Raw genomic sequence first — 12,349 nt, 5'->3', positions numbered from 1 at the left:
TGGTCAAATCAACTGTGACCCTCTAACACCCCCCCAGCTCCAGGCGGGGACCACTCGATTCCAATTACTTGGGCGCGCCGCTTAAAAGTCACCACCAAACAACATTCACAACCGCGTCACCAGGCGCGTCTTTGTTTCCAATTCTCATTATATCCCACCCATACATTTCGACGTCGCGATAAGAGAATCCTTTTCGGAAGAAGGAGACATAGCATACGTTCAGGTGAAAAACAAACAAAATGGCACCTCGAGGCGCAAGGCGCAGTGAAGTTGCTGAACCGCAGGCCATTTACAAGCTCGGCGAGCGTGGCCGGTAAGTTCATGTTGCGCGTTTGAAGCGCAAAAGTATACCGTTACCTATGTTTATGCAGGGTCTAATTTCTCCTGTAGCAAAACTGGTGTCGAGTTGATAGACACAGGTAATCGCGACGAATATGGCATGCAACCTTTGGACGACCTTCTTTCTTCTCCAGAAAAAGAAACCGGATCTGATCAAAGATACGATGACGAGGATGAGGGGCCAAATAACGACCAATACGAGAGCGGAGACGATGAGGACGAAGATGGCAGTGAAGATATGGACATTGAAACAAGTGCGAGCGCAAAGGCCTACAACCATAAGATGCATTGACTGACACCATTCCAGTTCCTGGGCCGGGACCTCAGACTGTGCTTAGGGGGAAAATGCAGTATCCCATCCCTCGAAGTCGATCGCCCGTGAAGACTACATTAATGTCTTCCCCTCGACGAAATCCGAACCTCGAACATCTCTCCTCACCCACCCGCGCACCCTATTCCAACGATCGCGACGCTACTGTGACCCGGAAAATCGATTTTGGAGCAAAACCCTCTTTGCGCGGGAAAGCTACGGCGAATGGAGTCAATGGCGGCACTCACGACGAGGAGGACGCCGATGAAACGGAAGATGCGCCTGAGGCCAGTGAAGAGGGCGACGTTGCGGATGACATGGACCTTCTCGATAAGTCTCTTGAATTGGTTGACGACCTGACGAGGCACTCTTCAGAGCACGAGTCAGAACAGGAGTCAGAGCCTGAGCCGGAGCCTGTTAAGACCAACAAAGCATCAGCCAAAGACAAGTCACAACGAGCAGAACCAGAACCCAGAAAGCCAGGGAAACGAGGAAGACCAGCGAAGGCCAAACCAGTCGAAGAAGAGCCCGTGGAGGAGGAGCCTGTTGAAGAAGAGCCTCAAGAGATCCAAGAGCCAGGCAAGGGCCGAAGGGGACGGAAACCGAAGACCGCTGGTCAACCTAAGAAGTCAGCTGCTCCCGAATCACGGAAGCGACCCGCGCCAGAGGAACCAGAAGAGGCCGAGGAGCATGAAGAGCCAGACAACGAAGCCTCAGATCCCGAACCTGAACCTGAAGAATCCCCCAAACATGCCAAGAGACCGCGAACTGAAGCTTCGAAACCCTCAAAACCAGCCAAGTCAGCGCCAGCAGCCGAGTCAAAACCCAGAGGGAGACCGGGACGAAAACCTAAAGCACAGACCGCCGGCGATGTTGGAGATACATCAATTGCAGCGATTCAACATAGACCTCCGATGCCCAAGAAGCGCGGTCTGGTCTCTGTTCGTCATAACCCCGATGAAGTCAAGACGACGAGATCTGGGAGACACTCATTCAGACCACTGAATTGGTGGGCAGGCGACAAGGTGGTTCAAGAGGAGGAGGAATTTAAGGACGTATCCGGCCGTGATCGCTTTGTGTTGTCAACTATTAAAGAAATCATCCGTGCGCCTCAAGAAGAGCCGCCTGCAAAGCCTAGGACAAAAGCTCGTGGAAGGGCGAAATCCAAACCTGTGCGAGAAGTTGAAGTGGTTGAGCCTGAAGAGTGGGAGCTGAATCCTGGTGTTGTCAACGCTGAGGTCATCTTGTGGGAGCCTGAGCACGAGACGAATCCTCCTGGAGACGAAGAACCAGTCGAGGTTATGGAGGATCGGGTCGCTATATCGGGTGAAGCTATTCAGACCCGTGTTGTTCAAAATGTGTCTTTCCGCATGGCCAAGACACTCACTACCCCTTTCATGGGTGCGGGTGTTGTTGATCTACCTGCTGGGTCTGAGAAGAGGCCAAAGAACTCGCGAAAGATGCACATGGTCTTCTTTGTACATACTGGAAAGGTCCTTGTCACGGTTAACGAGGCTTCATTTCGACTCAGCGCTGGAGGCATGTGGTTTGTTCCCAGAGGTATGTCAACTTCCCCCCCTCTTTTTGAATCTGCTGAGTGACTAACTGCGTGGATTAGGAAACTATTACAGCATAACCAACGACTACGATACAGATTCTCGCATATTCTTCACTCAAGGATGTGAAATATCAGCTCAACCAGCAGAACCCGATCAATCACAAATGTCCATGATGGCTTAGGAGTAATTAATATAGTGAAGGCTGTGGGATGTCAATGGTGAACTGTGTCACTTTGTTTGGTCATGGCACAGATGACGAGTGTACTTTTTTTTTTAAGCAGCTGTTTACTTGGGAGCATCCTTGGAAGAAAAAGCATGAATACCGGGGTTCATGATGTCGGATTTGCCTTGAAGGAGACGCCCGTTGACCGGCTTCATGATTTATGTTCGGTTAGGGGCTTGTTTAGTTGTATACCATTCATGACAGATGAAATTTCAATTTTACTGCAAGATTCTTGTAACAATACCTGAAATGCAATACCACTGCTGGCCTATTATGAGATGATAAGTATTGTTCATAAGCACCTTTCCGAGTCTCAGAAAATTCTAGTAGACTTAAATAGATCTCAGATGTTCTTGTTCTGATATAGTATGACAATAGTTAGAGAGGAGTCATCCTTAATCAAGATAATCCTTCCCAAGCATATGCAACCCAGGATTAAAACTCCTCGCTAAGAAGCTTCTTCAAAGTGGTCATTTCCTTATCCCATTTAGTGATCTTGGCTTGGCTATCTTCCAACTTGCGGAGCAAGAAGTTAATACGTCCTGCTGTCTCTGCTGTCTGACGAGGCAAGCTGCCCAGAAGAGCCAATTCGTTTTCAACCTTCTCGATTGAGCGAGCTTCGGCCTTGGACGAATCGTTGAGAACATCGTAGTCCATCTTGGCTCTAAGGACACGGTCCTGTAGAAGGACCGAAAAGGCAGCTTGGTGCAGAGGCTTGCTAGCTGTGATTGTCATGGGTCGGCCCTGGTGCGTCTTAACAGCGATGAGCTCGGCGCTGACAAGGCTATCAATGGCAGCATCGGCATTTGAGGCAGCCGCGGGTGCTGCAGAGGAGAATGGCGCCGAGAGTGTGACTTCGTTATAACGTAGGTTGGGGGTTTGAGCAAGCGACTTGATAAGATGCCAAGCCTGTTGAGAAGAGAATTTCTTGTCCTCAATCTCTGAAGACTTGCCAAGAAGGTAGATACGAACAATGTCAGTAGCTGTCTCGGAAACGATCTCTTCCATAGCTTGTTTGGGAGATTGCCCAGTTCGTAGGCGCCGGGCGAGGAACTCCAAATCTGTGAGACGGCCACCAAGAGTGTCGATACACTGGTCAAGCTCAAACATGTTTGGGCGTGGGATAGGTGATTTTTCAGTGTCTTCATCCCCTTGCTCCTTTCGTGCTTTCTCGTCAGCGGCGAGTTGATCCTTGAGCCGGCTAAGAACAAAGTTCTTTGCTACCTGGGGCGCTAAATCACCAAGGGAAACAGTACGGAAGAGTCGGTCAGGTAGTGCTTTATCTAGGGGTTTCGAGTAGGCCGAGTCAGTGGTGAGGAAAATAACATGGGCGACGTTGTTTTGCACGATAGTCGCTGCCCATTCAGCTATCTTGTCGTAGATGATGCTGTTTTCCTCGCCCTTGTGGAGGAAGTTATCGATGACGACAACAGGTCTACGCTCAGGATGAGCTTCCAGCCAGGCATCCTCGGACAGCTTGTAGTCGCTATCCTTTTTGTTACGCGAGCTAACGGCAACGTCTTTGAGGGCACCGGTCGTAGTCTGCATGATCTTGGTCAACTGAGACTCGAGAGTTTCCGAGAAGCCAGCTTTGACGCCAGTAGTGCTCTGAACAGCAAGATCGATCATGCTGCTCATACTATTGGCCCATGAGAAGACAGGACGATAGCCAACGGCTGTAGCAAGACGTTTAATAGTGCCCGCCTCGCCCCTAGCCTCGACAATGCGTCTGCAGTCGATCTTGAGCACGTTCTTTCGGCCTTCCAAAGCTTGATCCATGACCATCTCAACCTTTCCCGAGCCCTTGGGTCCAGTAACAACGATGAATGTGTCAGATGTTTCATCAAGCCAGCCTTGCACTTTGTCAATTGCATCTCGTCGGTGATTCCAGACTTCCTCAAGGCCATCTCCTCCTTTGGGTTTGGTTGATAAGCCAAAGTTGCCAGACTGTTTCTTGAACCATTTGTAAATTCGAGAATCCTTGAACTCTAGAGAATGCTGAATATGAAGCTTGATGAAGAATTCCCGGATAGGGTCGAAAATCAGAACCGAAAGACCAGCTACAAGAGCAGCAAAGACGGGTATCACAATACGTGGATGGTTTGTCAACCAATTCCATATACTATGCGCCTTGACACGTTTCTCGAAGGACAGGCGGAGCTTAGTTCCATTCTTGCCACCTCCCAAGACCTCGTTGACAATAAACCCATGCATACAGTTGCGAGCCATAATTGCGTCTCTTGTTACAGGAAACATGACATTGGCATATCGTGGCGTGACCTTTGAGTCGGTTGGCTGTGGTATAATGTCTGCGATTTTTCCATATTTACGGAACAGAGAGTACAGCGTCTCTTCGGGGAGCTCCTCAGGGGTGGTACCGGGAGTTGGAGGAACAAATTCGATTTTGATGAAGCTGGTAGGGTATCTGTACAGGTCTTCTAACCATGGCGTGCCCTGTACGAGACGGGCGTTGACAGGACGGAAGATGGAGAACCAAGGTTTTATGGGCTTTTCTTTCAGTCGACTTGCTAATTGAGCTGATAGATGAACGGAGTCAGTAAATGTGTAAGGTGAGTTCCAGTAGGGCAAAATGTACCTTCAATTTCGGCAGGGTCTATGTTGGAGTCATGCATGAATTTGACATATGCCCCTCCATCCTTGAGCCGTGGTAAGATTTCAGTCACTTTTATTGGTAGGTCTTCTGGAATGGCTGTCTTCACAAGGCGAATTGGGTCTAGAATGCCTAAAGAGGATGATTCGAATCGCCTGAGTAAATCCGATACGTCGTTGTCCGACTTCCAAGGACGCATGAGAACGCTGCTGAGTTTGAGAGGAAAGATATCTGAGTTCCATGTCAGCTGACAAGCAGGCGATGGCTCGTTTATAAGGAGACTCACTATCGAAAAAGAGAATGGCTTCATTGGATTGTGTAGTGATGTGACCACTCTTGTCAGCACCTTCTTCGGGTGCAATTGGGGGAACCGCATCCTCGGGGTTGACGACTGTGCTCTCCCACACACGGCTAACGGGTCGGTTTATCGCATTTTGGCCGAGCCGTTGTCGAAGAGAAGCTGCTGCGAAGCCACATCCGAGGGATCTTGATGATATGAGGGGCCGGCGGGCTGCGAAAAGTGCCGCCGTCGCAAGACCTCGGCTTGGAATCATGATGCTTCGATCCCAACAGCGCGCATACTGCAACAAGTCACGGTTGGGAGAGTGGGAGAATTCTCAAGTTCGTGAAGAGATCAAGTTTGTTAATTAGGGTAGAGAATTGTTGGCAGGAAGGGCTAGCTTGGAGCTGTCGCATTGCAGCTAGCTTCCTCCAATGAGGTCATAAGCTTAGAATGGCAGTCGAGTCTCGGCCTGGACTGCCTTGAGATGAAGAGCTACTATGAAACACGATGTATGTCTAACAATGAATTATTATCACTATTCTCTGACATTTAATCTAAAATTTACTTATACTATTGTGATGAAAATATATACACATACCTCAAAAGAAGTATTTGTTTCCTTTCTGCCCAGCAGCTGAAATACCTACCCATGTGACGATCAACCCCACCAAGCAATTTATGATCCGATCCATGATATAGAGAGATCACGATGATGCTTCAATTACCTCACAAAACTCGCTAAGGAAGAACTCTATTTAATTCTGCATATGTCAGAAAGACTACGAGAGTGACTGTTTAGAGCTTCCTGTTCGTAGTAGTCTTTGTGAAACCCCCATCACAAGACAGTCGGTAGCTAGGTAGAGAAACACATGAAACCCGGTTATCAGGACAGACATCAAACCCTTCACACGTCCATATGTTAGATCACAGCATAATAGTTAGGCCCAGAAAACGGTATACTACGGCTTAGAATATCACATTGATTCTTATTCTAGAAGAATTACGACATGATAACTCTGAACTCCCTTCTTGAGCGGAACGCCTCGGGAATACGGCAGATCTATTTTTCCTCGGCATCCCTCCCAGCGCATCTCATCACCCAAATCTCCAATATCCAGAACAATGTGCGCTCCACCAAGACTCAAGTCAGATTATATCGCTTCAACAACTTCAATTAGACAGTCGATTCTCTATTCATCAAGATTCAGGCTTCAACCGCGCCATTCCCTTGTGACATCGATACTTTCCCTTCCATCTCCATCAAATTCCGAGCTTTTTCGCATCAACCATCACGAGAGACTGAAACGAGATATTCAGTTGAATCTACCACTTATAAAACGTCGCAATGGGTTGGTTATGGTCTTCAACACCTTCCAGCGAGGATAAGTCAGCTGTGCCAGTCACGGAGACACCTCCTGTAACATCAACAACCACAACCACAACTTCAGATCCTTCAACATCAGCCCCATCCAACTCAAATACTGATCCCGAAATCCAAAAGTTCATCGACCTATTTGAAGCTGAGAAGAACGCCAAACCCTCCACAACAGAAGACCAACAACAACAAACCTCCTCATCTTCCAAAATACCATCATGGCTCTCTCTCAAGAAATCCACGCGCTCATCCGCCCCTACGCCCGCCGATATTCCTCCCCGCGACGCTCTCTCCGAAGCCCTGCTCCCTACAGACATGTCCTGTCGTCAGGCCTTCGACCAAGCATGGGCATGCAACTCGATGGGTGGACAATTCAATGCCGTGTATCGCTACGGTGAGATGAGGTCATGCAGTGAGCATTGGGATGACTTCTGGTTCTGCATGCGTACCAAGAGTTACTCTCCTGAGATGCGGGAGAAGGCTATCAGGGATTATTATCGTGCGAAAGAGTTCACAAAGTACGGCCCCGGGAAACCGAGTAGTGAAGATGTCTGGGAGAGTAGAGAGGACAAGGTACCAGAAGGGACAGTATTTAATGAGCCTGTTGAGCCACGAAATTGATCAACTTACTCTTGTATTAATAGAAAAGCTCCCAGTATCTCAAACAGGATCTGTTATTATCCTCGAGCGGCTGCCAGAGGTTGCTACCTTTTCCTGAGAATGTGGTTCGAATCTTCCAGACCATTCAAAGACTTCGCTACAGCGTGTTGTCAACACAACAATGATACTTATGATAGATAGGTGCCGGCAACATGTTAATACCTCTTCGTATTTATGTCGAAATACGTTCTTCAGATCCTTCTTGGACGTATTCACGTGAGCCCAGACATCATCATATCCAACTTAGTCATGAAACTAATCAGCTTCATGACGAGGACCAATAATCGAATGGCAACACTAAGGTTCTGATGACCAAGACTGTATAATAGGCGAGTGCTGTATCAATCACAAGCAATGATAAACATATCACAAAGGCAAGAGGCAAAGTAGTTATTGTGAATATCTTGATTCATCGATTCATTAAAATACATTGGGTAAAAACCACCGAGCTTTTTCATAACCGTGAAAGTCGCAAAAACAAAACAGAAAATCTAATCTCATCATATCATCCCATGAGACCCCTAGCCTCCGCATTGTATCATTGGACACATGACAACTCTAGAAGTCGAGACTGATGTTGTTGGGGTATCAAAGAATTTAGTCGACCTCCTCGACGGTGGGACCATCGTCACCACCAGCACCGGGAGCACCACCAGGGCCGCCAGCACCAGGGAAGCCGCCGGGACCACCGGGCATGCCGCCAGGAGCACCCTCACCACCAGCCCCGTAGAACTTCATCATGATGGGGTTGGCCTTGCCCTCAAGCTCCTTCTGGTGCTCCTCGTACTCCTCACGAGTAGCCTGCTGGTTATCGTCGAGCCACTGGACGACCTTGTCGATCTCGGCAGTGAGAGTCTCCTTGTCACTGGCCTCGATCTTCTCCTCGACCTTGGGGTCGGAGAGGGTGTTGCGGAGAGAGTAAGCATAAGACTCAAGACCGTTCTTGGCAGCAACACGCTTGCCCTCGGCCTCATCCTCCTCCTTGTACTTCTCAGCGTCGTTAAGCATGCGCTCGATCTCCTCCTTGGACAGGCGGCCCTTGTCATTGGTAATGACAATCTTGTTGGACTTGCCAGTGCCCTTCTCGACGGCGGAGACGTTCATGATACCGTTGGCATCAAGATCGAAGGTGACCTCAATCTGGGGAACACCACGGGGGGCAGGGGGGATACCAGTGAGCTCGAACTTGCCCATAAGGTTGTTGTCCTTGGTGCGTTGACGCTCACCCTCGTAGACCTGGATAAGAACACCAGGCTGGTTGTCGGAGAAGGTGGAGAAGACCTCGGACTTCTTGGTGGGGATGGTGGTGTTGCGGGGGATGAGCTTGGTCATCATACCACCAGCGGTCTCGATACCGAGAGAGAGGGGCGCAACATCGAGAAGCAGAATCTCGTTGGTAGCCTTGCTGGAGGTGTCACCGGAGAGAATCGCAGCCTGGACGGCGGCACCGTAGGCAACAGCCTCATCAGGGTTGATGGACTTGTTGGGCTCCTTTCCGTTAAAGTAGTCGGTGATGAGCTTCTGGACACGGGGGATACGGGTAGAGCCACCGACGAGGACGATCTCGTGGACGAGGGACTTGTCGATCTTAGCGTCGGTAAGGACACGGTCGACGGGCTGGATAGTGGATCGGAAGAGATCCTGGCAGAGCTCCTCGAAACGAGCACGGGTGATGGAGGTGTAGAAGTCGATACCCTCGAAGAGAGAGTCGATCTCGATGGAGGTCTGAGCAGAAGAAGAAAGGGTTCGCTTGGCACGCTCGCAAGCAGTTCGGAGACGTCGCAGAGCGCGGACGTTGGTGCTAAGATCCTTCTGTAGAATGAGTTAGTATAAGTTCTTGAAGATTTGGTCATCGGCAAGGGTGCGATGTGGGGTATTTGAGAGTGTCTTCTAAGTTTATGGAGAATTTATGATGGAGGGGTCGAGTTTTGACAACCTCATCAAAAATCGCCAAAACTCATGATATGTTTTGAGGGGAAAGGAAATGGCAATGAAGAGGAAGACTATCGTACCTTGTGCTTTCGCTTGAATTCGTTTACGAAGTGGTTGACCAGACGGTTGTCGAAGTCCTCACCACCCAAGTGAGTGTCACCAGCGGTAGACTTGACCTCGAAGATACCCTCCTCAATGGTAAGGAGAGAAACATCGAAAGTACCACCACCAAGATCGAAGATGAGGACGTTGCGCTCGCCCTCGACCTTCTTGTCAAGACCGTAGGCAATGGCGGCAGCAGTAGGCTCGTTGATGATTCGGAGAACGTTGAGACCGGCGATGAGACCAGCATCCTTGGTAGCTTGACGCTGAGAATCGTTGAAGTAGGCGGGGACAGTAACAACAGCGTTGTTGACAGTCTCGCCGAGATAAGACTCGGCGGTCTCACGCATCTTGGTGAGGATCATGGCGGAGATCTCCTCGGGGGTGAAGGTCTTGGTCTCGCCCTTGAACTCAACCTCGATGTTGGGCTTACCACCCTTGTCGACGATCTTGAAGGGGAAGTGCTTCATGTCGGCCTGGACCTCAGGATCGGCGAACTTGCGACCGATCAATCGCTTGGCGTCGAAGACAGTGTTCTGGGGGTTCATGGCGACTTGGTTCTTGGCGGCATCACCAATCAGACGCTCGGTGTCGGTGAAACCGACGAATGAGGGGGTAGTTCGGTTACCCTGGTCGTTGGCGATGATATCACATCTGGGGAAAGAGTTAGTGTCATACTCCTAATGCAACTCATAATGGTTTTTTGATCTAAAACTTACCGGTCCTCACGGAAGATACCCACGCAAGAGTACGTGGTACCCAAATCGATACCGACGGCGGGAGCCATTTTGTGTGATGTGTGTGAGGTTGTGTGTAGAATGCGTAAAGATTATGTCGTAGAGTAGGAAGAAAAAGGAAAAGAAAATCGCAGTTGCTTCAATGGAGGATCGCGGTTATTTGAAGACTTTTGAGAGGGTATTTGAGTGTGATGATGTTGTGAGAAGAAAGACAGAACAGAGCGAGTTGAGCAAAAGGATCTAAATAAAGGCGGGTGCCAAGGTTCGATGCGGTTCTGCGCTGTTCCAAAGGAGCCCACTTTGGAGAGCTTCTCTGGTGTTGCAGGGGGGTCTACCACTTTCTGGGCGCTGCTAGGCGTTGCTGGGGGGCGTGCTTTGGAGGGGGCGAGGGGTCTGAAGAAGCGTCTAGCAGCTGCGTGCACCTGGCAGACAGGCAGATCTGGGTTCGCCCCACTAAAAAAACTGCGTCTCCCAAACGATGCGCAACCTGAGATGGATCTTTGATTGCTTCTGGCTGATTCCTGATGAGGTATCAACACACAAGACCTCATCGTGTTTATTCCCGTAGCTTCCGTCTCTTCTCTCCAGATCTCACAGCTTCTCCTGGTACCCAGTGTCTTGTGCCTGATGCCCTGTGCTCTCATCTTACTGATGTCATGTCCTCATAAACTTTTTGCTTCCCAAATCTTCCAGCGCGGGGCATCCGGGCAGGGATTAGAGCTTCATGTCCTGACTACATTCCTTGCAGTGCAAGCATCACCTAGACAGCCGTACTGACTACTTTGCCCCACCAATCGACCTCATGTTGGACGGGTAGCTCCCTCTTCGTGCCCCTCCTCAGACGGCGCTCCCTCATCTTCTGTCGCTCTTCTCTCTCTGGGGTTTAGCACTGCGAAAACTCTAGGTTGCCTCTTCATTATAGAGCGTCATAACGGGATCCGGATAATTTTGTGGCAATCAATGGGAAAATTCTGATAATCGAGACTTTGGCAAAGTCGGTTTATTGAGATTTGCTCCGAAAGAATCAAGAATGCGCCTGTCGTCCAGCCAGAGGTCTTTGATGCCTGGTTATGGTATCCAACAGACAGCGTATGCCCATGTGTTGGCTACTGCTACTTGAGTTGCTTCAACTGATTGGAAGCGTGTTATTCGTGATGCAGCAGGCCTGTTTTCCTGCTTGGTGATGCTTCAATAGTGGTCCACGTATCTACAGTAGTATCATTCATTATCTTATCACAATGCCATGGCCATTAATTGAATACATCAATCGCATGGCGTTTCTCAGTCAGATATCCGCCTCCCAGGCATGTAGAGTGACCAAATGCTTACTGCGCGATTCATCATCCCCAACAACCCTGCCTGTATCTCGATCGTAGTCTATCAGGCCGAAATCGATATGACCTTGTACCCAACCAGCCAATGTTGAAGCTCAATTGCTCGCCGTATGTCGATAACCGTGATGAAAGCATATGACCTTCACGCAGTTGACCCCATTATTTTTCTCCGGGTGGATCCAAATCTCCAAACTCTTCCTTTGTTGTCTTTCGTTTCCTTTGCCTCCATCTTTTCAACGAACTGACTTTGTTTTCCTAGCGCTTCCACGGCTCTCTGCGCATCCACTTGGGCTCACAAGACCCCAGGGCTGAGGCGTGGCGTAGGAATTCAAGGGGCCTCTCTGCCCAGTTAGCTGTTTATCTGGCAATGTTGGTTGTCAGGCAACTGGTAGAACCCCTGAGGCCCATTTCAAGCTAGCATGTGTAATCAGTCTCGTCGTTGGGCTTTGGGTTTCACAGCGGCAGCCTCATCAAGGCACCGACTGTACCTTACAGCTTAGGTACAGCTGGTAGACAGGTAGCTCAGAGCACAACAGCTCATCCTGACAGGGCAATCGTGGTGCCAATCGTTGTTTACACTGGCCTCGTTTCGATATCTTCCTCATTCTTCTTCCTTCTCTATGGGGCAGTTGCCTCTCGGCTTCTGTTCTCGCTTGGAGGCGACCCCGAACAATTGGATCGTATGTGGGGTTCCATGTCGTGATTAGCTCCATCTAGAAACCGGCTTGTCTGTGGTTGCATGGTTGCATGGATCCACGCTTCCTGACTTGCGTTTACCCTGGAGCTTCCAACACCCGTTTTGGGACATTTAGACAGCATTATGATGAATGATATCCTCAAGTCTACTGATTTTTCTGTGATAGATCAAGATTGGACTAATGGGT

At 49.5% G+C, this 12,349-nt stretch overlaps 4 protein-coding genes across 4 annotated transcripts; 2 read left to right on the top strand and 2 right to left on the bottom strand.

Moving 5' to 3' along the window:
* Positions 1 to 239: 239 nt before the first annotated feature.
* FOBCDRAFT_283445 (kinetochore CENP-C fungal-like protein) lies at positions 240 to 2,389 on the top strand (the record flags this gene model as incomplete). The annotated part of the gene is made up of 4 exons (XM_031181402.2): positions 240 to 313; positions 391 to 593; positions 647 to 2,209; positions 2,268 to 2,389. 4 exons carry the CDS (start codon positions 240 to 242, stop codon positions 2,387 to 2,389), a joined length of 1,962 nt encoding a protein of 653 aa, XP_031042170.2.
* Positions 2,390 to 2,773: 384 nt separating this feature from the next.
* On the bottom strand, positions 2,774 to 5,596 carry FOBCDRAFT_283440 (RNA12 protein-domain-containing protein; the record flags this gene model as incomplete). Its single annotated transcript, XM_031181401.3, has 3 exons — positions 2,774 to 4,968; positions 5,028 to 5,273; positions 5,329 to 5,596. 3 exons carry the CDS (start codon positions 5,594 to 5,596, stop codon positions 2,867 to 2,869), a joined length of 2,616 nt encoding a protein of 871 aa, XP_031042169.2. The 3' UTR covers positions 2,774 to 2,866.
* A 798-nt stretch (positions 5,597 to 6,394) lies between these two features.
* On the top strand, positions 6,395 to 7,594 carry FOBCDRAFT_210952 (uncharacterized protein). Its single transcript, XM_031181400.3, has one exon. The coding sequence runs from the start codon at positions 6,671 to 6,673 to the stop codon at positions 7,319 to 7,321; it is 651 nt and encodes a 216-aa protein (XP_031042168.2). The 5' UTR covers positions 6,395 to 6,670; the 3' UTR covers positions 7,322 to 7,594.
* A 156-nt stretch (positions 7,595 to 7,750) lies between these two features.
* On the bottom strand, positions 7,751 to 10,368 carry FOBCDRAFT_210951 (heat shock protein 70 family). The gene is made up of 3 exons (XM_054702743.2): positions 10,114 to 10,368; positions 9,373 to 10,048; positions 7,751 to 9,172 (listed from the first exon to the last, which is right to left on the bottom strand). The coding sequence occupies exons 1-3, from the start codon at positions 10,179 to 10,181 to the stop codon at positions 7,958 to 7,960; spliced, it is 1,959 nt and encodes a 652-aa protein (XP_054558718.1). The 5' UTR covers positions 10,182 to 10,368; the 3' UTR covers positions 7,751 to 7,957.
* Between the last annotated feature and the right edge of the window lie 1,981 nt (positions 10,369 to 12,349).

The sequence above is a fragment of the Fusarium oxysporum genome, chromosome I, assembly GCF_013085055.1.
Source record: "Fusarium oxysporum Fo47 chromosome I, complete sequence".
In the NCBI taxonomy this organism is placed as follows: Eukaryota; Fungi; Ascomycota; class Sordariomycetes; order Hypocreales; family Nectriaceae; genus Fusarium; species Fusarium oxysporum.
Note: the sequence above shows the minus strand (reverse complement) of the source record. Positions and strands in the feature narration are given on the sequence as shown.

Excerpts from the sequence above, each read along its gene's own strand:
- FOBCDRAFT_210952 (XM_031181400.3), top strand. The coding sequence starts at position 6,671 with ATGGGTTGGTTATGGTCTTCAACACCTTCCAGCGAGGATAAGTCAGCT.
- FOBCDRAFT_210951 (XM_054702743.2), bottom strand. The coding sequence starts at position 10,181 with ATGGCTCCCGCCGTCGGTATCGATTTGGGTACCACGTACTCTTGCGTG. Across the intron at positions 10,049-10,113 it reads GGTATCTTCCGTGAGGACCG|ATGTGATATCATCGCCAACG; the intron begins GTAAGTTTTAGA and ends CTCTTTCCCCAG. Across the intron at positions 9,173-9,372 it reads AATTCAAGCGAAAGCACAAG|AAGGATCTTAGCACCAACGT; the intron begins GTACGATAGTCT and ends CTCATTCTACAG.